Genomic DNA, 26,676 nt, shown 5'->3' on the forward strand with positions numbered 1-26,676 from the left:
TGTAAGTTGGTGCAGCCACTACAGAGAACAGTATGGAGGTTCCTCCAAAAATTAAAAATAGAACTACCATATGATCCTGCAATCCCACTCCTGGGTGTTTACTAGAACATTTTTAATCAAAAAGATACACGCACCTCCGTGTTCACTGCAGCGTGATTTACAATAACCGAGATATGGAAGCAACCTACAGATGAATGGATAAGGAAGATGTGGTGTATATATACATGGAATATCACTCACCCGTAAAAAAGAGCGATATTTTACAATCTGCGACAACACGGATGGACCTAGAGGGTAGTACTATGCTAAGTGAAATCTGTCAGACACAGAGAAGTACTGTATGATCTCCCTTACACGTGGCATCTGGAAAACAAAATTAACAAATATTAAAAAACAGAAACAGACTCATAGGTACAGAGAACAAACAGCTGTTGCCAGAGGGAAGGGGGCGGGGGAACAGAAGAAGTAGGTGCAGGATACTCAGAGGCATGAACGTCAGTCATGATAAGTAAGTCACAGGATGTAACGTACAGCACAGGGGGTACAGCCAACAATGTTGTAATAACTTTGTCATCTCGTAACGTGTATACATGTCGAACCACTATGCCGTACAACTGAAACCAATCCTGTATGTCAACTACACTGCAGTAAAAAAATAAATAAGCACATTCACAATCTTGTTCAACCGTCACCTCCGTCTAGTTCCAGAACATTCGCCTCACCTCAGGGGAGACCCGTCCCCCTTCGTGGCCACTCCCCTCCCCTGAGACCCCCAGTTGGCTTTTCTGTCTCTGGATTTGCCTGTTCTGGGTGTTTCATACAAAAGCAGTCCTATGCTGTGTGGTATTTTGTGTCCGTTTCTCATGAGCCTCGTGTTTTTAAGGTTCATAAATCTTTCCACTTTCCTGATGGTGTCCTTAGAAACACAGAAGTTTTTAATTTTGATGAAGTTCCATTGATTTTTTTTTCTTTTGTTACTTGTGCTTTTGGTGTCACCTCTAAGAAACCACTCCTAACCCAAAGTCATGAAGATTTCCTTCCATATTTTCCCAAAATTATTTTTTAAATCATCCCGTGATTTTCATCTACCTTTGGCCATGCTGCACGGCATGCGGGATCTTAGTTCCCTAACCAGGGGTTGAACTCGTGCCCCCTGCAGTGGAAGCGTGGAGCCTTAACCACTGGACCGCCAGGGAATTCCCTTCATCTACTATTTGTATTGTCTAACTTTGGAAATTCAGTCTTTAATCCAGTTGGAGTTTACTTTGCTGAAAGGCATACCCCCTTTTCTCCAGTAGCTTCCAGTTTCTTACTGGTCATCAAGTAATGGGCACTTCCCCCGTCGATCTGAGATGTTACCACTGTTGTACACCACTTGTCCTACTAAACCTGTTTAATATTGGACATTAGATCCCATTGGATCTGTTTCTGGACCTTTTAGGCTTTCTGGTCAGTACTGTTTGACTCATAGTAGCATTATAACAGGTTTGAATATCTGGTAGGAAGCATCTTCATTTTCAGAATTTTCTAGGATGCTTTTGCTTGTTAATTTTAAAATGAACTTTAGAATCTTTGCTAATAGCTCTTGAAAATTCTATTCCTGGTTTTCTTTTTTTGAGAATTGCTAAAAATAGACCAACACAGGGAGACAGCACGCTTTCTGTCTCCCTGACCACGAACTTGGTATGTCTCTGGAGTTGCTTTTGCTGCCCTGGAGCACGGGACAGTTTCTTCATGGAGACTGAGTGACCCTCATGAGAGCTAGTTCTTAGGTGTTTTGTCCACCTGCTCTTAGCGGCGGCCTTTCCTCCTATTAGACCTCTGAGCAGATCGGTGTTTTGTATAGAAAAGCCATCGCTTTTAGGATTCTAAGTTGGTGCCAGCCTTTTGCTGAAGCAGCTTATTGTTTGTGATTTTTCCCCCGTTGATCGTCCACATCCACGGCCTGACGGTCCTCAAATGCGATGGCTTAGAGGGAGGGGTTAGGGCACCGGCAGCCCACACTCCCTCCCTGCTCTTGAGGCCCCTGTGGTCAGGCCCCCGCCCACGCCGGCCAGGCCAGGGCAGGGCATCTCCTCCAGTACGCCCAGCTCGCTCCACCTCAGGGCCTTTGCATGTGCTGTTTCTGGGCCCGGGACGCCCCGCATGGCGGCTGCTCCAGAGGTTCCCCCTCACCCCCCCCCAGCTTGTTCACAGCTTGCAGCTGCATGCCTGGTCTCTGCAGCGTGGCTGCCCTACAGGAACGTGGGCTGCTTCTGTGCCGCTCAGGCAGAGTAGACAAGCCAGGCCTCGTGTGAGGCCAGGGGCAAGGGCCTTCGTCCAAGGAGGGCCCCGTTCTGGAGGCATCTGGCCCCCGCCAGCTGCGGGGGAGGGCAGTGCCCCAACCCTTGCTCACTCCCTTCCAGGCGCCGAGCTGCCAGGGCCCTGGGGTCAGCCGGCCTTGGCCTCTGGGGCCCTGACCCACCCTCTCTCTTGCAGTTCATGACCTCCCGCGGAAACCATGTCGCCAGAGCCGCATTTGAGTCCAAAGTGCCCCCCTTCTACTACCGGCCCTCGGCCTCCGACTGCCAGTGAGTAACAAAGGGCTTCTGTCACGGTCGCTGGTAAACAGCCCGCAGGCTCTGGAGATGGCTCGGGACGACCCGCTGGCGGGTGGGAGGCCGGGGTGGGGGAAGGTGGGCGCCGGCCTTGCGTCCCGGGGGCCCCGTCCAGGCTGTCCTCCGCTTGGTCTTGGTTCTTGGTGCGCCAGGTGTGGACCTGGGGAGGTAGGGGGCCCGCTCCCGTGGGACCCCAGCCCCCTCACTGACCTCAGTGTCCCCATCTGCACCCCACCTGGGTTCCCAACCCCCTGGTCCCTGAGTGGCTCCCCATCCGGGCTGGATGGCCATTCCGCACGCCCCTCCCGCCCCAACATCCCCCGCTGTTCCTTCCACCCGAGGCCCTTGCTTGACCCCCCAGGACCCCAGCCCCCCCCAGGACCCCAGCCCCCAGGCTGGCTCCGTTTGGCCACCGCTCATTCCTGAGGACCCCTCCCCCCTCCTCTGGCCCCTCAGAGCCAAGGGGTCGCAGAGGCCTTTCCTCCTTGGGTCCCATGGGCTCAAGGGAGGGTGGGCTCCTCAAATCTCTTCCTGGCGCCCAGCAGAGGGCAGCACACTGTGGGGTTCCAGAAGGTTCTGGAAGTCAGGGGAGGTGCGTGGGGTCAGCTGCCCGAGTCAGGTTCAGCACCAGCAGGGAACCTGCCCACCAGGGGTCTCCGGATCCTTCCTGGGGGGCTCCTGGGGACTGTCCCCCGTCTCACTAGCTGGCCCCCCCAAGCACCCCTCATACCTTCTCCACCCATATCAGACCCACCCATCCATCCCTGGCAACCCTCCCAATGCCCTCAAGGGTCACTCAGGCCCCTGATGGCCCCTCCTCAGCTGGCCGGTGTCACAGCTGCTCAGCTGCGGCTCGGAGGTGAAGGGCCCCTCTGTGATGAGAGCCCCTCCCGGAGTTTCCTTTTCTGGGAAAGGAGGGTAGGGACGCAGCCCCACCTCCTCCCAGGCCGGGGATGTGCCCACGGCTGCGAGGCCCCTGGGCGCCCTGCGTCCAGCCCTGGCCCCCGGGCGGCACCTCCCTCCTGTTGGCTCAGCGCTGTCGCCTCCTGACTCACTGGTGTACCCCACAGCCCGGGGACCCCGCCCGGCAGCACCTGGACCCAGGCTGCACGCAGGGCTGTGTGTTTCTAGTTCTGTGTGAACGAGGGGTGGGACACCGGGGGGCTGCTGGCGGCCACAGTGGGGAGACTGGGAGGCGCGTCCAGTTCGGACACTTCACAGGCAGGGAGACCGAGGCTGGCCTCACCTCAGCATGCCGCGCCCACCGCTTCAACCCTTCACGGGCAGGCCGGCCCCCCAGGCCCTGGCGCACCCTGGGCTCTGGGCTCCCGGGGAACTCGCGCCCCGCCCCACTGGGCTCCATCTCGGTATGAATCAGCAAGATGGCCGCCGATTCTGACCCGATTTTAATCACCCAGCCACAGGCTCCTCCGTTGTCTGGGCCATTTGCATGCACACCCTGCATCCCCACCGCTCTGAGTGTGTGGCCACACGCCTGCCTCCTGCCCAGGGCTCGGCCAGCCCCTCTGCAGCCTCATCCCTGCAGAGCCCCCATGCAGGGCTATGTGGTCAGGGCCTCTCGGGTGACCAGGCGTCCCCACTGGGAGGGTACTCTGAGCCCCAGTGGGGCCCACCTTCCGGAAACCTCCACTGAGTGAAGGTTCACAGGACCCGAGCCCGCCCCATTCCCCAGACTCAGGTGCTCAGGTCTGCCCGTGTACACTGTGGAGAGCCGTGCAGCGGTGGAGGGGGTGTGAATGCCCGTGTTCACTGTGAAGAGCTGTGCAGCGGTGAAGGGGGTGTGAATGCCCGTGTACACTGGAAAGTACACCTCCTCAGCTATGCACACTTAGCACAGGGGCTGCAACAGCCTCCCGGCAGTCTAAGACCCAGTGGCCTCAGTTTCCTCAGCCGTGAAGCTGGAAGGATGCCACCTTCCCTCCCCCCCACCCCCCCGGGGCATCGCGAGGGTGCAATGAGGTGGTGAGTCAGGTGGCCGGGGTCTGGCCCAGGGTGGGTTCTGGACACAGTGGTCCCCCAGCTCCTGCTCTGTGGAGCTCGGAGCCCACCCTGCCAGCTGGGGCAATGTGAGAAGCAGAGGGCCTGGCCGTGTGACTCAGAGCGCGGCCGGGGCCCAGATTCCCTTCCGGTGCCACCCGTGCCCTGAGTTTCAACCCCAGCGTCGTGGGTGGCGGTCAGTCCGGCCCCCTCAGTTTGGCCTCTGCTAGAAGCCGGGCCTCCTGCTTGCTGTGTGGCTGGGGCAGCTGGGAGCCACCCCCCCCAAGGCAGCCGTGGGCCTGTGGGTGCCCCTCCCTTGGCGGGTCCCAGGCGAGACCCCCGAAGAGGGGCCACAGGCTGGCGGCATGAGCAGGAGAAATCGTGTCTCCCAGTCCCGGGGCTGCGTGGGGTCCTTCCGGGGCCGGCACCCGTGTCCTCGCGTGGCCGTCCCTCTGCGGCCTGTGTCCAGACGCCCCTTTTCCTGAGGGCCCCGGTGGCGTGGGGTTAGGGCTTCCGCACCACATGGCCTCGTCCCGGCTCACTGGTCTCAGCTGTCGTGTCTCCAGACAAGGGTAGGCCTGAGGTCGTGCAGGTTGGGGCTCTAGCATACATATTTGGTGGGATGGGGACACAATGTGACCCATGACAGCCCAGCTGGCTGCTCGTGGGGGACCCCACGGGAGGGGGCGGCCTGGGAGAGGGGAGCGGCTGGGGGCTGCGGGCGTCAGGCTGCCCCCTGCTCACTGCCTTGTCTCCCCTGCCTGCTGCCCTCCCGCGACCCGCGACCACTGCTGCGCTGGGGAGCCACTCTCCGGGGAGCATGGGGCGGGCCCCGCGGGCAGGTGCTGGCCGGGCCTTTTCCTTCTCTGGACCCGAGCGTGAGCCTGGCCTCCCAGACAGAGGAGGAGGGTGGGGTGACTGAGCTGCCACGTGGTTGAGCCCCAGACACTCTGAGCACATCGCACGTTCCAGGCACAGGAGACGTCCCGACAGGAAGCGGACTCACGGTTGGGGCCGGGATGCGGGGGCACTGCTAACGGATGGGGTTTCCATTTGGTGTGATGGACTGTTGTGGAACTAGATCCTGGTGGTGGCTGTACAGCCTGTGAGCGTACCAGGAACTGCTGAATCGGACCCTTAAACGGGTGGATTTTATGGTACGTGAATTATATCTCAGTTTTTAAAAAGGGGACTCTATGAAGTGGTGAAACTATCCGATTAGCAGTGTTAAAACCCAAAGCTGGTGGCCCTTCAGCCCCGCCACCTGCGAGGCGGTGGGACCAAGCCCAGGGCCACCCCTCCGCGCGGCAGCTCCCGCGGGCCTGCGCTCAGGCCGGACTGTCCCCCAGCCCGTCCCCTCTCTCCCCAGACTCCTGCGGGAACAGTGGATCCGGGCCAAGTACGAACGGCAGGAGTTCACCTACCCCGAGCGGCAGGAACCCTACTCCGCAGGTGAGGATGCCGGCACCTGTCCGTCTGTCCTTCCGCCCTCTCTGTCCCGCCGCCCCTACCTCCCAGAGCTGGAGCAGGGTCCTTAGGAACCTGGGCAACCGCTTAAGTGGGCTGAATCCATGTCCATCCGTTGGCCCCTGACACCAGCTGGCTGACCTGGCACCAGGGGTCCCCGCAGCTGCTCACAGCCCAGCCCTGAACCCCGACCGAGGGGTGGGGGGCTGCCCGGGGCCCTCCAGGCTGGTGGCGGCAGCACCTCTGCCCTGGGAGGGCCCGCAGGGTGGGTGGGTCCTGGCAGGAGGGATGTGGATGGGCCTGGGCCAGGTGGGCCCGGGGAGGGGGGGCCAGGCCCCGGGGGCTCTGTCAGCACACGGGTTGGGGGTGATGACATGCGAGCGGCCCAGGTGTCTGTTGCGGGATTGGCCCCTTTATCCTCCATTGGCCAGGAGGGGCTCTGCGTGCAGCCCATGCTCCTGCACAGCAGGCGGCTCCAGGTCCCCTCTCCTCCTGAGCCCCTGATGTGGCCCAGGGCTGGGACGTGGCCGGGATTCAATTACGGTCCACCCCAGGGAGCCACTTCCTCCTCTCCTGATGCCCCCGACGTGCGAGGGAGAGAGGACGTGGGCGCCCGTGCCTGTTCAGCCCTGGGGCGCTTGTGTCCCGTCCTGCCTGAAACCCGGCCTCCCTGCTCTGGGACCCCAGGAAGGCTCAGCCCACAGCCTTTGTCCCCCAGGCATAAACATCTCGGCGGTTTATAACGCGTGGCGTGCGGCCTCGATTCAGAGGCAGGTACAGGATTTTGTTCCTGCTGCTGCATCGGGACCTCTGGTTGTGAGCAGCAGTTGTCCAGCCCGGGTGGGTGTAAGGAGAACAGGGAAAGGGCGGCTCGCACACCTGCGCTGGCTCAGGCACAGTTTGAGCCAGGCGCTCGGTCAGCGCCGTGAGGACTTGGCTCGTGTCTCCCGCTCTGGTTCTGCTTCTCGGGGTGGCACCGCCCCTGCCGGTGGTGGCTTTACTGCCGCAGGTCCAGCTTGGAAACGCCTTTGGGTTCCGTGAGAAAAGGGCAAGTGTGACTTTCACCCGAGTGTCAGGAAAGTCTTAGCTTTGGTCCCGACTGGTCAGGGGTGGGCGTGTGACCGAGTCACGACGGCCGGGAGATGAGCGCGCACCGACCGGCTTCTGGAGCCCTCCCGCGAAAGTGGGGCTGTGCCCAGGGTGGCACGACCACAGACCTTCCCGTCTCGAGTTGCTGCCATTCCTCTCGTGAGACGACACCTCGGGAGTGCTTGTGGCGCCGGCCAAGGGGACTGGGATGGGGAGAGCCCGTTGGGGGTGCACACGTGGCGGGATGGAGCGGGCGGCCTTTGAAGGCCATGGCTTCTCCGTCAGACCCTTGGGGCAGCGAAGAGCAAAGGCTGGGGCCCACCTGCGGAGGCGGGCCCTTGTCTCACCTGGATAGGTTGTGTTGGCCACAGAGGGCCAACCCTCACGGGGCGCAAGGGGGGCGAGCTCAGCTGGGCCCAGGGGCGCTGCTGGGGTGCTGCTGAGGGGGCACCGGGCGGGGTGCAGGCCCCGCAGGGGGTGACGGTGAGAGCTTGGCTGGAGCAGGCGGTGCCGGCCCCCACCCCGGGGGCCCTGGCTTCCCACTGGGCAGCAGCTCATCCGCTGGAAGGGCCCTGTGCACGCGTGCCCCCATCTCTGATTGCCCGGCCCCTGCAGCTCTGCAGCCTCCCCCCGACTCACACGTCACCTCCGGCGTGGGGGGCCCCGGCCTCAGGCCTTGTCTCTGCTCCCCACACGAGGCGGCAGCCGCTTGCGGCCTCGGTGCAGAGACCCTTAATGGGGCTCTGATCCCTATTTCTCTAAGCCCACCCACCCTGCCCAAAATGCTAACGCCCCCTCTCCCTCGAGCCCTGAAAATTCACGCCTGTGGCTCCCCACCGCCCCCCGCCCAGCAGAGCCCTGAGATTTACAGGCGCAGAGTCCTGGGTGTGCGGGGCCCTGGGGACCGTCAGCTTGGTCCCCTGACTCCACGGAAGTGCTCATCAAGCCACCCGCAGGGCAGGGCCCCTCAAGGAGACATGGGGAGTGCCCGGGGCACCAGCTGCTGGGATCCACCTGGGTTCCCAGAGGTGCCTGAGCCCTGGCTCTGTGCGCGGGTCCTGAACAGCCTCTGACTCTCACTCCCGGCGGAGCCCCCCCTCGCCCACCTGTCTCCCCAGAGCCCGCCACCTCCCCCCCCAACCCCCGGCCTCCTCCTGAGAGAGGGCGCCGCTTCTCACAGCCGCTGCTGCCTGGCTGGCCGGGGCCCTTGGACCAGAGCCCCGCCCGGCACTCTGTCGGGATGGTGGGCGACCAGGCCCCCGGCCCACCCACTGCTCCTCTCGCCCACCCGCCCCTCCCCCCGCCCCGGCCACGTCCCTCGCAAGGCCCAGCCCCCCCAGGAGCGCCTTTCCCACGGCACAGGGGCCGACACGCTCACGGTCCCCGAGAATGGAGATGTTCCAGGGAGGGGGACCGCGGGGCCAGGGCAGGGCCGCTCCAAGGTGTGACGTGGCCAAGGGAGGCCGGGCTGGGGCGCCCATATGCCTGGGGTGGGCTCGGGGGGCTGCTGGGGACCCTCGGTCGTGGGCGGGGATCCCTCCCAACACGACGCCTGCCGGGGCCTCAGGCAAGCCCAGCCCCCACCCGGTGCGCTTAGGGCGTCCGCGGAGGAAGTGTCGCTGCCGGGCCGAGCTGGACGGTTTGAGCAACAGCACGGTAGCGGCGTCACAGGATCTGAGCCGGAGCGAAGGGCGTCTCACGGGTCCCTGTGATAACAAGGAACCCAACTGTGAGGGGAGGGAGGGGACACAAGTTCCCGCTGAGTGGCCGTGGGGGAAACGTCACCACAGCGAAACCGCTGTGGACAGATGTGACCGGGGTGGGGACTGGCCAGCAACCCCCAGAGTGGGGGCGCGGCCTCCGGGTAGGACGGCGGCGGCCTCGGCGCTGCTGGGGCACCAGCCTGGCTTTGCCGGTTCCGCTGTGGTGGTGGGCGTGGCGGCAGGTGCTCGCCCCGGGATAACAGGACCGAGGCTTGGGCGCGCCGGGGCCGGGCTGCGCCTCTGCCGCCCCGCAGGCCCCTCGCCGCGGTGACCCCGGGTAACAGCTGCTCCTGGCTCCGTCCCCGGGCCGTCCCCGCCTGCAGCCAGAGCCTCAATGGCCGCCTTTCACGGGCGACAAGGGCCCCTGTTGTCCGGAGGGCCGGCCGCCCCCGTCGCCGAAACGCTCAGCCTCCTGCGCGGCGCGGCCGGCCCTGCCTCGCGGGTTCAGCCCCCTTCGGAGAGAGTGGAGCCCTGGGGGCGGTGGGCCGGGGGCCCCCGGGGGGAGTGGCGGGCCCCCCGCCGCCGTCCCCGTCTGTGAGGTGGGGACGCGGTGGGACCGTGGAGGGAGCTCAGGCGCGGGGCATACAGGGCCCGAGGCATCCCTGGCGGGGCTGGAACCACACACGAGGCAGGCGCTTCGATCCCCCTCCTGGTGCCGCCCCGACACAACCCGTGCGTGTTCACGCGGGCTCATACACACCCCCGTGGTGCGTGTAGCCACAGATCACACACGTTCACAAGCGTGTGCTCTTAGATGCACTCAGTCACACACAGATCTCAGGTTCACACCTGTGTCCACACCCACGTTCACACCCAGAAGCACCCTCCACGTGTGCTGTTCCCAAAGCCTGTGATGTTCCTGGAACACCGGACAAGGGGCTTTGAGTCCTAGCAGCACCGCGCCCAGCCCAGCCTGCGCCCACTGACCCTCGGCCTTCAACCTTTCCCCACCGGCCCCTTTGGCCATTTCAGCCGGAGCAGCTGGGAGCCTGAGTGGTGGAGGACCGGGGCTCCCAGGGCTCTCGTGCCAGCCTCTTGGGGAGCAGAACCCGGAAACCAGGTCCTGGCCCTTCTGGGGAGGTGGCTGGAGGGGCTCTCCCTAGTGCCACCCGTGCCCAGGGGACACCCTCCACAGGGCACCGCCCAGGAGAAGCCACCCGGCGTGGGGGCCCACCTCCTAGCCAGGGAGGGCCACCCTGGGGCCTGGGCACAGGACGCCTGGCCCGGCCCCCGGCAAGCCCTGTGCCTCCCTGGAGCACGGCCACGTGGTCCCTGCTCCAGTGTTTTACGACGCTAACGTGTGACGTGCACACTTGATGAACAGCTCCACGAGCTGCCTGGGTACCCCGCCCCACCCACCTGGTCTGCTCTGTGCCCGCGTGTGCGCCTGCGCTGGAAGGTCACGGATGGCTCCCCTCGGCGCTGCACGTCTGAGCCCTGCCCGGCCGCCCCGCGAGCCTGGCGCGCAGCCGTCTCAGCGCAGCGTCCGCTGTGCGAGGGACCAGTTGGTCCCCAGCTGAGGGACATGGGTCGTGTCCAGTCTGTGACGCTGATGTGTGAAGCTGCTGTGAACACGTGAGTGTGTGTTCACCATGCTTGTGTTTTTCTCTGGGTCACGTGGGAGGTGCATGTCCAACTTGAGACGCTGCCCCGCTGCCCTGCTGCTTGCCCACTGGGGGGTGGTCAGTCTGTGGCTTGGTCACTGGTCCACCCCAGTGGGCATCTCGTCGCCGGCTCCGGCATCCACGGTCTCTCTGGGCTCGTCCCGGGCCACCCCACGCAGGGCGTGAGAAGAGGCGGCTGAGCGGGCCCGGGAGCGGCCTGCCTCCTCCAGCTCCCCTGCAGCGAGCACTGGGCCCAGCACACGGTAGGCACTCAGTAACCGCTGGGTGAACGCTCTGGCTTCTGCCCCAGCACCGGCCAGTCCTTTGGGAGAAAACAGTCCCTTCCGGGCACAGCCGGGCCCCGGGTGTGGGCCGGGGCAGGGGGGTGCCACTGGCAGGGGTCACGCGGGAGGCCTAGCAGCAGACCCCCAGGCCGCGGCTGTGTGCCGGGTGCTGCGCCGCTACGGCCCGGGAGTGGGCTCGGGAGTCTCCCAGGGCCTGGGCCCGCCTCAGGGTGGGTGGCCAGGGGCCCGCGGCCCGGAGCCCGGGACACGGTGGGCGGGCGTCCCCACGGCAGAGCCTGGGCTGCGCACGTCCCACGTCACGGGGTTGGGGGGCCCTGAGAGAGGACGGCTCGGGCGAGTTTGGACGCGGGCAGGTCGGGGGCCGCCACCTTCAGGCTGCGGCCAAAGAGCCGCCCATCTGCTGGGGCAAAGCCAGGGGCCTGGCCGGCACCCACGCGAAAACGCCGCCGCCACATCTCAGACCCAAATCAGGCATCCTGGCGGCTCGCCATCGGGCCTGGGAGCCAGGCAGACTCGGGCCAGCGTTTCCGTCTGTTCCGCTGGGCTGGCCTGGGACGTGTCAGCAGAGCCGCCTCAGGCGTGACCATGGGAGCGCCATTCCGGCTGCGGCAGAGACGCCCCCGTTCCGGGCCCGGCATCCCGAGGCGCTGCTGCCCCCTGCTGGGCCCCGCAGGCAGGCGCGGGCTCCTGGGGGCTGGGAACCGCTGACGGGGCCGGCGGCTCCAGTCTTGCTGGCCACTGGCCTTGGACAGGACTCCACGCCAGCCTCAGCTTCGTCCTCTGCAGTGGGGATGACCACAGGATGTTCCTAGAGGCCCACGTGGGGGCCGTGAGACGGGTGTGCACGTGCTCGGCCTGCTGTGTCTCAGGCGTGGTCAGGGGTGCTGGCGGGGAACGTCCTTGCAGAAAAGCTGCGCCTTGGGCACTTTTCTGTGTGGCTAGTGCAGGGTCCAGGGGGGCCGGCCTCGAGCCGACGGCAAGTGGACTTCCAGCCAAACGCTCACTGAGTCAGGGAGGGCCCTGCCTGAGCTTGGGGACACGGTGGTGGCCCTGCTCCCTGGCGCACACAGAGGGGATGTACCTGCTGGCGCTGTGTGCAGGGGACCTGGGGGACCTCTGAGTCGCAGGCGGAAGGGAGCAGGCCTCACCTGGCACTGTCCCACCGCAGACAGACAGGAGCCAGCTGCCCCGTCCCCGACGCCAGACTGCTGCCTCTTCAGGACCACACATCTCGAGAGCAGAGAAACAGCTCCTAGCCTCCATGGTGCTGGGCGTGGGGCTGCCAGGACAGCCGACGGGCGGCAGCAGGCTGGAGCTGGGGGCTGTGGGGGCCAGGACCCAGTGGTGGCGTCCAAACTACAAAAGCCACGCCGTCAGGCTCTGGGCTCCAGGCACCACCCCTACTGACGGCACGGACCAGCCTCAGACGGCGCCTGGCAGGGATCTCACTCAGCGCACGTGGGCAGCGGGACCCTCTCCCCAGGGCAGGAGCAGAGGGAAAGCTGTAGGGCAATGACTGTGAGGGCCCCTGCCCCTAGCCATGTGCCCCCTTGGGCTATGCCCAAGGGCAGTGGGACGCCCCCTGGAAGACATGGCCGCGCTGGGCGCAGCAGAGCTGCTCAAGAAGGCCGGGCACGACCAGGCGTCTGTCCGCCAGGCGTGGGTGGACAGCCCGGCATCCACAGGGCCCCGCTGGCGACAAAGAGGCACGAATCCCTGATCAGGCAGTAGCAGCACGTCCAGGAGTGTGGTGCTGAGAGGGAGCTGGCCCAGCCCCGGAGGCACGTGCGGGGCAGACCTCAGACACAGAGCCCCAGAACAGGCAGAGGGGAAAGGCCGCGGCCGCCTGAGGGGCTGCCTTCTCACCCACTGCTGCTGGGACGCTGACTGCGGGCTGCGTGCCTTCAAGCGACGTGCACGGACCCTGCGGTCCCTGCAGGTCGGGGCTCCACCATGAGGCTCGGGGCCAAAGCTGAGGAGAGTGCAGGGCTGGCTCCTCCTGGGGGGGGGTCTCCCCCTGCACCGCCCAGCCCCGGGGGGCTCCCTACACTCTTGGCCGAGGCCCCATCGCCCCAGTGTTGCCGGGCTCACTTCTCCCTCTGGCCCCCCTCTCTCGAGGACCCTTGTGGCACCCTTGGGCCCCCCCCCCGATGGTCGAGGACACTGGCCCGTCCCCAGGCCCTTGCTCACACCCAAAGAGCACACACCGTGTGCCCGCCCGGTGCGCTCACATCCCCGCGTGCCTGTCACACCTGCCAAGAAAAAGAAAAGACAAAGGGCCGGAGCGTGCAGCCCGGTGGAGAGGGGGTGGCCTGGGGTCCAAGGACAGGCTGATGCCCGCTCACACCTGCCGGCCTCCCGGCACCTGGGGGCTGCGGGTCCCCTGGGGATGGGAACAGGGTCCACCCCGGCCTCTGCCTCGTCAGGGTGGCGGCCGTCCGACAGGGCCCCTCTCCCCCAGGGTACCGAGAAGGCTTTCTCTGGAAGCGCGGCCGGGACAACGGGCAGTTCTTAAGCCGGAAGTTTGTGCTGACGGAACGCGAGGGGGCCCTCAAGTATTTCAACAGAAGTGACGTGAGTTGGGCACAGGGCCAAGGGCAGCGGCCAGGCCTCCCACCCGGGGTCTGGGGCGGCTGGACACTGGACCCTGGACAGCAGCGCCACTTCCTCGGCGGCCCTCGTGCCCTCCTGGGAGATGAGCTGCCCCCTCCCGTGGGCATCTGCCGGCCCCCGTGGGGGCCCCTCCACCCACCCCGCTCACAGCCACTCCCTGTGCTGTGGGTGATCCTGGGGCACAGAGGTGGCAAGCCCTCCCCTGGCAGGCACTCCCAGGCCTGAGAGGGACAGAGGGGACCAGCACCCGGCAAGCACGCCGGGGTGACCCCGGGTGCCGCAGGCAGTGCGTGGGGAGGCGCCGGGGGGGTCCCAGTGTGGCGGGGCAGCTGGCCGAGCCCCACCCACACCCGGAGCAGACCGGCTCCGGGTCAGAACATGACCCTGTGATGCAGTAACCACGGCAGCTCATGGCCCTCAGGCCTGCCGCCTCTGCCCGAGCGTGCCACGCGGCCGTCTGCCGGCCCCCAGTGCAAGGAGAGGAGAGAGGCCTGGCAGGATGGGAGCAGGAGGGGGGGGCCCGGCCGCGCCAGGGCGGACCAGACGGGACAGAGGGGGTCAGCCTACATGTTGAGCGCCCACTTTGTCATCCCCCAGGAAGGGATGCTGTTATCTTAGACTTAGACCAGGGAGCCTAGGCCCAGAGCGGGTAAGTAACTTGCTCAAAGCCACGCGGGACAGCAGGTGTGTGGCCAGCATCCGGAGCCCACTCTGCCTGCTGCCTCGCCCTTGGAGACTCCCTGCCAGGCCAGCGCTGAGGCCGGGCCTTGCTTCCCAGGCCAAGGAGCCCAAGGCCATCATGAAGATCGAGCATCTGAACGCCACCTTCCAGCCGGCCAAGATCGGTCACCCGCACGGCCTGCAGGTCACCTACCTGAAAGACAACAGTACTCGAAACATCTTCGTCTACCACGAGGATGGCAAGGTGGGTGCACGGCGGGGTGGTGGCAGCTGGACCACCCCCACTGTCTCAGGAGAACCCAGTGGACCCTCAGGGTGGCAGGCGCGGGGCCAAGGGCCCGCCAGACCACCCTGCCATGGCTGCAGTGGGGAGCCAGCCGGGCCCTTGGGGAGGGAGCGTAGAGGCCTCGTGAAGAGATGAGGGTGGCAGCTGGCTGGCAGAGCGCCGCACCCCACCCCGTGGCCATCGCCTCTGTGTCCCCACCCAGCGAGGGTGGGAGGAACCGCAAGCCCCTCAAAGTCTGTCCTTAGGCGCTCGCTCTATATTCTGGATGTGAATCCCCTATCAGACAGGTGACTGGCAAGTATTCTCTGCCGTTCTGTGGACTGCCTGTTACTCGATGAATGGTCTTTTGATGCACAAAATTTTTAAATATTCATTTCAGTTGAATTCGTCTGTTTTTCTTCGGTTGCGTGTGTCTTTTGGTGTCACATCCAAGAAATCATCGCCAAGTCCGATGTTGTGAAGTTTTTGCCCCATGTTTTCTTGTAAGAGCTTTATTGTTTTAGGACTTACATTTAGGTCCTTGATTCATTTTGAGTTAATTGGGTCAGGGTCCAGCTTCATTGTTTTTTGTTTTTAAATTTTTATTTATTTTCTTTCTTTCTTCTTTTGGTTGCATTGGGTCTTAGTTGTGGCATGTGGGATCTTCACTTAGGCACGTGGGATCTTTCGTTGCATCGCGCTGGCTCTTTGTTGTGGAGCGTGGGCTTCTCTCTAGCTGTGGCGTGTGGGCTGCAGGGCGCGTGGGCTCTGTAGTTGCAGCACGTGGGCTCTCACTGAAGCATGCAAGCTCAGTAGTTGTGATGCACGGGCCTAGTTGCCCCGAGACGTGGGATCTCAGTTCCCTGACCAGGGATCAAACCCGCGTCCCCTGCATTGGAAGGCGGATTCTTTACCACTGGACCACCAGGGAAGACCCAGGTCCAGCTTCATTCTCTGGTGTGTGGATTTTCAGTTTTCCCGGCACCATTTGTTTTAAATTCAATCCCCATTGAATGCTCTTGATACTGTCATCAAAAATCATTTGACTGAATATGTAAGAGTTCATTTCTGGGCTTCCTATTCTAGTCCATTGGTCTGTATGTCTGTCTTTATAACAGGACCATACTGGGGGTTTTTTGTTTGCTTTTTTAAATTTATTGAAGTATGGTTGACTTAAAATGTTGTGTTAATTTCTGCTGCACGGCAAAGTGATTCGGTTATACATATATATATTATTTTTCATATTCCTTTCCATTATGGTTTATCACTGGATGTTGAATACAGTTCACTGTGCTATATGGTAGGACCTTGTTGTTTATCCATTCTATATATAATAGATTGCAAAAAAAAGGTTGCATTTGCTAATGCCAAACTCCCAAACCATCCTTCCCCCACTCCCCTCCCCCTTGGCAACCACAAGTGTGTTCTCTATGTCTCTGAGTCTTTTTCTGTTTCATAAAAGTTCATTTGCGTCTTCTTTTAGATTCCACATATGTGATATCAAATGGTATTTGTCTTTCTCTTTCTGACTTATTTGACTTAATCTCTAGATCCATCCATGTTGCTGCAAATGGCATTATTTCATTCTTTTTTATGGCTCAGTAATATTCCATTGGATATATGTACCGTATCTTCTTTATCCACTCCTCTGTCGATGGACGCTTAGGTTGCTTCCATGTCTTGGCTATTGTGAATAGTGCTGCAATGACTGCTGGGGTGTGTGTATCTTTTCAAAGCAGTTTTCCGTAATCCCACTCCCAGGAGTGGGATCACAGGATCATATGGTAGTTCTATTTTTTGTTTTTTGAGGAATCTCCATAGTATTCCATAGTGGCTGCATCAATTCACATTCCCACCAATGGTGAAGGGTTCCCTTTTCTCGAAACCCTCTCCACCATTTACTGTTTGTAGAATTTTTGAGGATGGTCATTCTGACCAGTGTGAGGTGGTATCTTGTAGTTTTGATTTGCATTTCTCTAATAATTAGCAACGTTGAGCATCTTTTCATGTGCCCCTTGGCCACCTATATGTCTTCTTTGGAGAAATGTCTATTTAGGTCTTCTGCCCATTTTTCGATTGGGTTGTTTGGTTTTTTGTTACTGAGTTGTAGGAGCTGTGTGTGTATTTTGGAAATTAAATGCTTGCTGGTCACATCACTTGCAAATAATTTTTTCCCAATCCGTAGGTTGTCCTTCCATTTTGTTTATGGTTTCCGTTGCTGTACAAAAGCCTGTAAGTTTGATTAGGTCCCATTTGTTTATTTTTGTTTTTATTTCTATTGCCTTGGGAGACTGACCTAAGAAAACATTGGTACGATTTACGTCAGAGAATGTTTTGCCTATGTTCTTTTCTAGGAGTTTTATGGTGTCATGTCTTATAAGTCTTTAAGCCATTTGGAGTTTATTTTTGTGTATGGTATCAGGGAGTGTTCTAATTTCATAGATTTACATGCAACTGTCCACCTTTCCCAGGACCATTTGTTGAAGAGACTGTCTTTCCCCCATTGTATATTCTTGCCTCCTTTATTGAAGGTTAATTGACTGTAGGTGTGTGGGTTTATTTCTGGGCTCTTTTTTTAAAAAAATACGTGGCACGTGGGCTCCTTGTTGTGGTGCACAGGCTCTCTAGTTGTGGCGCGTGGGGTCTAGTTGTGGCCTGCATGCTCAGTAGTTGCAGCAGGCGAGCTTAGTTGTCCCGCGTGGCATGTGGGGTCTTAGTTCCCCGACCAGGGATCAAACCCGTGTCCCCTGCATTGGAAGGTGGATTCTTTTTTTAATTTAATTTTTATTTTTTTTAACATCTTTATTGGGGTATAATTGCTTTACAATGGTATATTAGTTTCTGCTTTATAACAAAGTGAATCAGTTATACATATACATATGTTCCCATATCTCTTCCCTCTTGCATCTCCCTCCCTCCCACCCTCCCTATCCCACCCCTCCAGGCGGTCACAAAGCACCGAGCCGATATCCCTGTGCCATGCGGCTGCTGGAAGGTGGATTCTTAATCACTGGACCACCAGGGAAGTCCCCTGGGCTGTCTTTTCTGTTCCACAATCCATATGTCTGTTTTTGTGCCAATACCATGCTGTTTTGATTACTGTAGCTTTACAGTACTGTCTGAAGTCTGGGAGAGTTTTGCCTCCAGCTTTGTTCTTTTTCCTTCAGGATATCTGTGGCAATTTGGGTCTTTTATGAGGACCATACTCTTTTGATTACTGTGGCTTTGTAATCAAAAGTGAATTCCTCCAGTTTTGTTCTTCCTTTTTAGGATTGTTCTGGCTGTCTGAATCCTCTTGAGACTCCATATGAATTTTGTCAAATGCATTTTCTGCATCAATTGAGATGATCATGTAGTTTCCCCCCCTTTATTCTGTTAATGTGGTGTATTACATTGATCGATTTTCATGTATTGAACTGTTCTTGCACTCCAGGAGTAACTCTCACTTGGTCATGGTGTATAATCCTTAAATATGCTGCTGAATTCAGTTTGCTAGTATATTGTTGAGGATTTTTGCACCAGTGTTCATAAGGTATATTGGTCTGTAGTTTTCTTGTAGTGACTTTGTCTGGCTTTGATATCTGGGTTATTCTAGCCTCACAGATGAGTTAGGAAGGGTTCCCTCCTCTTTGTTTTTTTGGAAAGTTTGAAAAGGACTGGTATCAGTTCTTATTTAAACGTTTGATAGAATTCACCAGTGAAGCCATGAGGTCCAGGGCTTTTCTTTGTGGAGAGACTTTTTTTTTTTTTTTGTGGAGAGACTTTTGATACTGATTCAGTCTCCTTACTTGTTACAGGTCTTTTCAGATTATCTGTTCTTTTCATGACTTAGTCTTGGTAGGTTTTGTGTTTCTAGGAGATTATCCAGTTTCATCCAGGTTATCTAATTTGTTGGTATACCGTTGTTTATAGTACTCTCTTATAATCCTTTCTATTTCTGTACAATTTAGTAGTGATGCACCCACTTTCATTTCTGATTTTAGTAATTTGAGTCTTCTTTTTTTCTTAGTCCATCTAGCTAAAGTTTTTTCAATTCTGTCTTTTCAAAGAACCAACTTTTGTTTACATTTATTTTCTCTATTGTTTTTCTGTTCTCTATTTCATTGATTTCTAATCTTTTTTTCCTTCTTTCCTTTAGCTTAGTTTGTTTAGTTTGTTCTTCTTTTTAGTTTGTTCTTCTTTTTCTAGTACCTTAAGTTGTAAAGTTAGGCTGCTGATTTGGTATCTTTCTTGTTTTTTAATGTCAGCATTTATAGCTATCTGTTTCCCCCTTAGCACTGCTTTTGCTGCATTCTGTAAGTTTTGGTATGCTGTGTTTTCATTTTGATGTACCTCTAAATATTTTCTAATTTCCATTGTGATTTCTTCTTTGATCTGTTGGTTTTTTACCTTCCACAATTTTGTGAGTCTCCTGGAGAAAGGATATAGTTGGATGATGTGTTTATAGCCATTCTGCCAATCTCTGTCTTTTGATTGGGAGTTTAATACATTTACATTTACAGTAATTACTGATAAGGAGGGACTTCTGTCATTTTGCTATTTGTTTTCTATGCCCTGTAGATTTTTTGTCCCTCATTTCCTGCATTCCTGTCTTTATTTTGTGTTTATTTTTTGTAGTGAAACGTTTAAGTTCTTTCTTATTTCTTTTTGTATATCTTCTTTCACTGTTTTCTTTGGGGTTACCATGGGGATAACATTTAACATACTAAAGTTAAAACATTCTAAACTGAATATATAGAAGCTTTTGAATGTTTTTTCAATAGCATAAAATTCTATTATTTTAGCTCCATCCCCACTGCTTTTGGTTGTTAATGTCACAAAATTACATCTGTACAATGAGTGATAAAAAAAAACCAAAAAACAAACAAACAAAAAAAAACCCCTACTAATTATTTAAAATGCACTATCTCCTAAAGTATGTAAAAAAACAAGGAGTCACAACCCAAACTTACTGTAATACTAGCTTTTACCTTAATTTTTTTTTTTTTTTGCTTTATCCTTAAAAGCATTAGTCTCTTAAATCATGTAGATAACAAAAAGCACAGTTACAAACCATTGTTACAGTAATACCGGCTTTTATAATAGCCCATGTATTTACCTTCATTGAGATCTTTGTTTCTCCACAAGGTTTTGAGGTACTGTCTAGTGTTCCTTCATTTCACCTGTAGGACTCCCTGAGCATTTTCTTTCTTTCTTTTTTTTTTTTTTTTTTAAATATTACCTTTAATCTCGCCTCTTTTTTAGAAATTTATTTTATTTATTTTTGGCTGCGTTGGGTCTTCATTGCTGTGCGCGGGCTTCTCACTGCGGTGGCTTCACTTGTGGAGCACGGGCTCTAGGCGCACGGGCTTCAGTAGTTGTGGCACACAGGCTCAGTAATTCTGGCTCACGGGCTCTAGAGCACAGGCACAGTAGTTGTGGTGCACAGGCTTGGTTGCTCCACGGCATGTGGGATCTTCCTGGACCGGGGCTCGAACCTGTGTCCCCTTCATTGGCAGGCAGATTCCCAAGCACTGCACCAGCAGGGAAGCCCTAGGATTCTTTATTGAGAGTTTTGTTTTTTCCTCCTTTGAATATATTGGCTAGCTGTCCTGTGCCTCCAGCGTTTCTGATGAGGTCTACTCATAATCTATTTGAGGATCCCTTATATGTGACAAGTCATTTCTCTCTTGCTGCTTTCAAGATTCTTTGTCTTTTCAAAGTTTGATTATAACGTTTCTCAGAGTGGACCTCTTTGAGTTCATCTTACTTGGAGTTTGTTGAGCTTCTTAGATGTTTATATTCACGTCTTTCATCAGACTTGTGAAGTTTTCAGCTATTTCCTCAAATATTCTCTCCACCCCTTTCTCTCTTCTCCTTCTGAGACTCCCACAATGCATATGTCAGTCTCTTGGTGGTGTCCCACAGGTCTCTTAGGCCCTACTTGCTTTTCTTCAATCTTTTTTTCTGTTTCTCAGCCTTGATAATTTCCATTTTCCTCTCAAGTTGACTGATTCTTTCTTCTGCCTTTGAATCCGTCTAGTGAAATTTTCATTTCCATGATTGTACTTTTAGTTTCAGAATTTCTTTACTGGTTTCTTTTTAGGTTTTCTCTGTATTGTTATTTCCATTTTGTTTATGCATTTTCTTGAGTTTCTCCAAATATTCTTTTCTTTGAGCATATTTAAGACCATGTTTTAAAGTCTCTGTCTGGTATATCTGCCGTTAAGTCTTGTCAGTGACAGATTCCGTTGATTTATTTTTTCTTTTGAAAGGGCCATTTTCTGCTTCTTTGTGTGCCTTGTGATTTTTTGTTGAACGCTGGACATTTGATTCTGATAATGTGGTAACTCTGGAAATCAGATTCTCCCCCTTCCCCAAGGCTTGCTATCTATTTATTTATGTTTGTTTGGCTAGCTAGCTGTTGCTTTTGGGCTTTTTGTTTTAGTTGTTGGAGGCCGTGTCTGTGCCAAGGATCAGCCTGAAGTGTAAACTTAGTTTCTGGTCACGTTTTTTTCCGAGCCTTTCCCTGGTCATGTGTGGTCACTTCCTAATTTCCCCTGTATATGCTGCTGTTTCTGAATGTCCTAGTCTTTGATGTCTGGCTCCCAAAGGGGTAAAACCAAAAGTGAAGGGGGGAAACTGGGTGCTCACCCTTTAAATCTTTGGGAGGTCTTGAGCTGGAGGGGTAGGGGCTGCAACAATGCCCCCCTCCTTTGTCTCCCTGTGATCAGAGCACAGATCCCTGATATGTGGAGGACAGAGTCCTTTTTGCCCACCCTAGCTCCTGCAAACTCTTGTGTAAGTTGCTCCAGGACACCTGCACGGCGGCCTGTCCTGGGGCGGGAGGGGCGGGGAAGGATGGGGAGCTGCATCTGTTGTCAGAGCTGAAAGTGACTGAAATTAGCCACAATGTACTCTCCAAGTCTTCCCCTGGAAGTTGTTAAGACTTCAACAGACTTCAGAATTACAGAATGGTTACATCAGTCAGATTCTGCCAGTGCCGTTGTTTTCCAGGTGGGGAGACAGATTCCCAGTGCTTCCTACCCCATGTTCCCAGAATCCTCTTTTCAGCTTTTAGCTGATCCCTTGGGAACCCACATCCAGGTGCGTGCATAACATGCTCGAGCTGCTGCCAGACCCGTCCACGTTCCCATCGCCTGATGACTTCCCAGCACGCGGATGAGGCGCTGGCTTTCTCCAGTCCCCACCCCTCACCTCGCCGAGGCCTGCGCCTCTCCCACCTCACCCGTCACCCTTACGTTGCTATTCTGTCCGCACGTGTACTCAGAGTGTATGTTACCATGACCACAAAAATGCTCTCAAGCCTTAGCCGTGACTTTTCACTTCCTGCACGTTTCATTTCTCCTACAGCTAACAGCTGCCTTTCCCCCCAGTTAACCACGTCCTCATTACCGACTCACCTCGCCACCAACTGTCCAAGTCCCTGGATATGTCCTGGGCAGCAACCAACTTCACCCTTCTGGAATCATCTCTCCTGTGACCACATCTCAGTCCTGGGCTGATTCCATTTCCTGGAACCTAAGTCTTTCTTGGTTTACTCCCTCCTCCTGGTGGAACAAACCCTTTAGTAGCTTCCTGAGGAGTGCCTTGGAGGCAAGCTTCCACAGACCTTGCACATCTGAAAATCCTAACTTCCACTTAAGAGTTTTCCGATGACAGCCTGGCCTAGGGTCTGTCTTCCTTCTCTGTGTTGGGAGCTTGGTGAGTCCTCCTTGCCTAGTAATTTACATCCATGAGGTGGGGAAATAGTTCTTACTTCTTTAATAATTTCCTCCTCTATTTTCTCTGTTCTCATTTTCTAGAACTGTTATTCAGATATTGGCTGTCTTAGATTGGTTCTCTCATTCTAGTCCCACTTTTTCCCTGATTTCTAGAAAATTTCAACTTTGTCTTGCAACTTTCCTATTTAAAGTTTTCTTTCTGCTCTCAATGTTTCAGTCTTCAGAGCTCCTCTTGGGTTTTGCAGTGTCCCTTTTTCAGAGTACACTGTTCTTGTTTCTTGATTGTAGTGTCTTATCTCTGATTATTAATGTTAAATTTGAAGCTTGCTTATCCTTGAACAATGTTTATTTCTTCTAAGTGGCTATTTCCTGTTCGTGTGCTCTGTTCTCTGACTTCCATGTGAGAGATTTTTGGGGCTGTTCAGATTCTCTGGAGGAAACCCCTCCTGCCTGGTGCAGATACCTTTGAGTCCCAGCGCTGAGGGAGCTGAGAGGGAACAGGAGGGGCCTCAAGCTTGGTGTGCAGTCATGTAGCTTCACTCTTTCTGGAATGGTGCCCCCCCCACACACACACACCCTGTGCCTGGCACAACTCTCCCCTGAGACCCTCTATTTCTACCCCCTGCAAAGAGTAAAGGTCCATCTTCTGCCAGGGTGGCGGAGGGGCCGTCTCTTAGCCAGTTCTCCTGCTGAGAACCCCCCTCACTTCCAGGGGAGCCTAGAGCTCTGCATTCCCAAGCTCTTTGGGGCCTGCAGTACAGACTGGGCTGTGCCTCCGCTTTCCCCTGCGGGTCACACCCCCACCTGTCTGCCAGCTCCTGGCACCTTGTGACCGTTCTCGCCATCTCGTGGGGTTAAGCCCTGAAAACACAATCCCTTATGCAGTACTAACAGGATTTGGGAGGGAACCTGGCTCAAGGAACGTGAGCAAGTCTTCAGTTTTACCCAGAAGCCTCTGCCTTCACTTTCCTTGTGGGGAGACTGAGCCCAGGGAAGGCAGAGGGTAGGTGCCGGGAGCCCAGACGCTTTCTGCACGAGCAGTGGGATGCTGGCCTGGCCCACGTCCCCAGAGGGCTGTGGGCACCTGCTCTGCACCAGGGCCTGTGCGTAGGTGCAGCTGAGCCTGTTTGATGTGGCTCTGTCCTTGGTGAGTGACAGCACAGTCTGGCAGGAGATAGAGTCTATCAGACGGGCGACTAAAACCCCAACTGTGCCGAGTGCCGGGAAGAGTGAGAGAACAGGTGATGTCCTGAGGGGTGAGGACACGGCCGTGCAAAGGCCCCGTGACCGAGACTCTGCTGAGGATGGGGGAAAGGAGAAGAGGAAGGGGTGGGGCACAGCATGAGGTGGTCCTGCTGAGGGGGCTGACCCGACCCTGCAGATGTCCATCTATACTGGAGATGCAGTGGGGGGGAGGGTGTTGCAGCCCAACTTGAATTTCCGGAGCATCCCTCTGGTTTCCGTGAGTCAAGCGAGGTCCTGAGCCGAGCGGGGGGCAGTGCTAGGGACCGGGCAGGGGAGGGGCCAGAGGGACTCGGTGCGCTGGAATGGGGCTGGGGGGCACCAGGCCCGAGCAGGGCTCCCTGGCAGTGCCCAGAGGCTATGTCGCAGCCTGGATTGTGTGGGCTGGGCTGGGGGTCCCGTGCGCCGAGGCAGGAGGGACAGAGCACTGAGGTGGGCAGGGAGGTGAGTGGGGCCTCAGGTGTGGCTGGAGGTGGGCGTCGGGGTGACACTGCAGGACCCAGGGGACCTGGAGATCAGGGAGGGCGCTGTCTGTCCAGGTGTCGGCAGGGAGAGCAGATGTTCGGTCCATCCAGGGTTGTGGGAGACCTCGGCCTGGAAGGGCCTGGGAGGGGAGAGATGGGGGAGCCTGTGGCGGGGTCGAGGGGTGGGCAGGGGTCCCTGGGGCAGCGAGCATGGCAGCCAGGAGGAGGGTGGGGGGTTGGGCCGGGCCCAGGACGGGCGCTGGGCCCGGGGTGGGAGGGACGGTGTGGCAGCACCTGGGCTGTGACGCTTCAGCCTGGGGAGCCGGTCCTCTGCACGCCCCCGTGAGGCGAGGGCCGGCCTCCGGGAACAGCTCTGCCCTCCTTCCCGCGGTGGCGGTGGCGGGGAGGTGGCAGCTCCGGGTGGGTTTATAAATAAATGGGCCTCCCTCTAGGCTAGAGATAGCAGGTCATAAAGACAGAACGATCCGAGAGGGGAAGAGACCGCCCCGTGCCGGAAGCAGCAGCAGGGCTTGGGGGCAGCTTGGACGGCAGCCCCGCACCCACTGTCCCCGCCTGTCCGGAGGTGGCTGTCTGTGGCGCGGCCCACTCCTGCTGCCTGGGTGTCGGGCCACACTGGCCCTGAGGCCTGGTGCCCCTGCGGTGGAGCCTTCCCTGTCCCCCCCCCGGCCACCCCGGGGGTGTCCCCCGAGCAGGCCCGGGCGCTGAGGGATGGGGTGTGTGTGCAGGAGCCTTGAGGCCGCAGCCCACACCCAGCCTCTGACCCCCCAGGAGATGGTGGACTGGTTCAACGCGCTCCGTGCTGCCCGCTTCCACTACCTGCAGGTGGCCTTCCCAGGGGCCAGCGACGCAGACGTGAGTGGCTGCTACCTTTGACCCGGGTCGGGGGGCGTGTGCCCCAGGCTGGGACGGGATTGGGAGCCGACCCAGGGCCCACGTGGACCCCTCCCCCCCGAGACCCCCGCTGCTGACTGGCCTGAGGCCCCTGCAGACCTGCTTTATTCCGGGGTGTTTTAGCTTCGCTGGGAGGGGGAGGGGGGAGAAGGGCGGGAGGGGAGGGGGCAGCTGGGGAGGGGCTCCCAGGGCCCAGCCCAAGTGGTTCTGCCCTAGCTGGTGCCGAAGCTGTCCAGGAACTACCTTCAGGAAGGCTACATGGAGAAGACGGGGCCCAAGGTGGGTCTGACCTGGAACCCCAGATGCCCAGGCCTCACTCTGAGGTCGTATCCCGGGGGGGGGGGGGCGTGTCAGCAGTGCCAGCCAGTGACACTTGCGCCCCCCCCCCACTCCCAGTGCTTTGCGAGAGCGCGGGCTCCACTGACTTGGGGCTCTGGGTCCAGCCCCAGCCAGCTGCGAGCCCTGCCTCCTGCCCTGGCCCCACCCCCCCAACGTGTCCCTGTGCACCCCCAGGTCCCTGCCACATGGGGGATGGGGGCAGACACGGGGGACTTGGCTCCCAGGACCCAGGTGGTCCCACAGCCCAGATGGGGCCCCGCGAGCACGCGCGGAAGGGGAGTGGACGTGCTGGCGGCCCTGCCCTGAGGGAGGGGGGACAGGCAGTAGGGGCAGGGCCTGCCTCGGGCCGACCAGTGGCTCCCTCGACCCCCAGCAGACGGAAGGCTTCCGCAAGCGCTGGTTCACCATGGACGACCGGAGGCTCATGTACTTCAAGGACCCCCTGGTAAGGATGGGCCACGGCCCCAGGGCCCCCGCGGCGTGGATGCGCCCTCCTGGGTCACCCGCCTGCCTGGGAGGCGCCGACCAGCATTTGCTGGGTGAGCTGGAGGTGGCAGGCCCGGTTGGCAAGGAGGGGCCGGGCCTGGGGGCCGCACGCGGCTCTGAGCAGCGCTCAGCCCGGTCCCCCCACCCAGGACGCCTTCGCCCGTGGGGAGGTCTTCATCGGCAGCAGGGAGAGCGGCTACACAGTGCTGGACGGGCTCCCGCCGTCCACCCAGGGCCACCACTGGCCGCACGGCATCACCATCGTCACGCCAGAGCGCCGGTTCCTACTAGCCTGCGAAACGGAGTCGGAGCAGCGGGCGTGGATGGAGGCCTTCCGGAAGGTGGTGGACAGGCCCATGCTGCCCCAGGAGTACGCAGGTGAGGTGGGCGGGGCGGCCTGGGGCCCCAGTCCCATGGCCCCGAGCGGCCCTGACCGGTTGGCACCCTGTCCCTTTTCCAGTGGAAGCCCACTTCAAGCACAAACCCTAGCACGAGACGGTCCCGGAGGCCTGAGGGCTCCGGACTCGCCAGACGTGGCAGGCGAGGCGGCAGCGGAAGGAGGGACTCGGCAGCCCCCGACGTGGTCAGGTGGGGCCTGAGCTCGAGCTGCTAGGACCCATTGCTCTGGAACGCCACCGGGACGCCACCGGGAGCCGGCCCAGCCCGACCCCGCCGTGCCGCCGCCCCCGGTGTGGCGCCCACGGCCCCCCGCTCGCCTCCCCGCCCGCCAGACCGCCGCCTCTGAGGCCCCCGGCTGCTGCCACCCACCTCCGCGGGACCGCACCCGACCAGGAGGCTGGGCTGCGGGGACAGAGGGCCTGCCTGCATGCCCCCCACCCCGCCGTGCCCCCTCACTCCCCCCACCCTCCCCCAGCAAGTACTTACTGAACACCCGCTGTTGGCTGTGGGGTCCCAGGGGCTGGAGTGGCAGACAGGGCCCTGGCTCCCTCAGCACGCCGACCCCATGTCCGCGAGGGTCCCGGGGGTCAGAGGCCCCGACGGCTGGAGCCCCCCGGGCCTGGGCCACAGGGCTGGCTGCACCCACCCCCGCCCCCAGCCGGGGCACTTCCCACACCGGCTCCGGACTCCGTGCTGACATGACCCGCCCTCCGCCTGCCCTCACGGTC

At 58.4% G+C, this 26,676-nt stretch overlaps 1 protein-coding gene across 3 annotated transcripts in view; it reads left to right on the forward strand.

The window, feature by feature from the left end:
• The window catches only part of ADAP1 (ArfGAP with dual PH domains 1), a 71,963-nt gene extending 45,775 nt beyond the window's left edge, over window positions 1-26,188 (forward strand). For 2 of the 3 annotated variants that reach the window (XM_060125224.1, XM_060125225.1), the window contains exons 3-11: window positions 2,479-2,570; window positions 5,965-6,047; window positions 13,285-13,397; window positions 14,215-14,361; window positions 24,602-24,685; window positions 24,941-25,003; window positions 25,437-25,508; window positions 25,699-25,927; window positions 26,010-26,188. In XM_060125224.1, coding sequence (XP_059981207.1) covers window positions 2,479-2,570; window positions 5,965-6,047; window positions 13,285-13,397; window positions 14,215-14,361; window positions 24,602-24,685; window positions 24,941-25,003; window positions 25,437-25,508; window positions 25,699-25,927; window positions 26,010-26,038 — 912 coding nt within the window. In that variant the 3' untranslated portion in view covers window positions 26,039-26,188. The remainder of the gene's footprint in view (window positions 1-2,478; window positions 2,571-5,964; window positions 6,048-13,284; window positions 13,398-14,214; window positions 14,362-24,601; window positions 24,686-24,940; window positions 25,004-25,436; window positions 25,509-25,698; window positions 25,928-26,009) is intronic. The other variant, XM_060125226.1, reaches the window with a different exon arrangement.
• Window positions 26,189-26,676: the final 488 nt, after the last annotated feature.

This window comes from Lagenorhynchus albirostris, chromosome 15 (genome assembly GCF_949774975.1).
Source record: "Lagenorhynchus albirostris chromosome 15, mLagAlb1.1, whole genome shotgun sequence".
In the NCBI taxonomy this organism is placed as follows: domain Eukaryota; kingdom Metazoa; phylum Chordata; class Mammalia; order Artiodactyla; family Delphinidae; genus Lagenorhynchus; species Lagenorhynchus albirostris.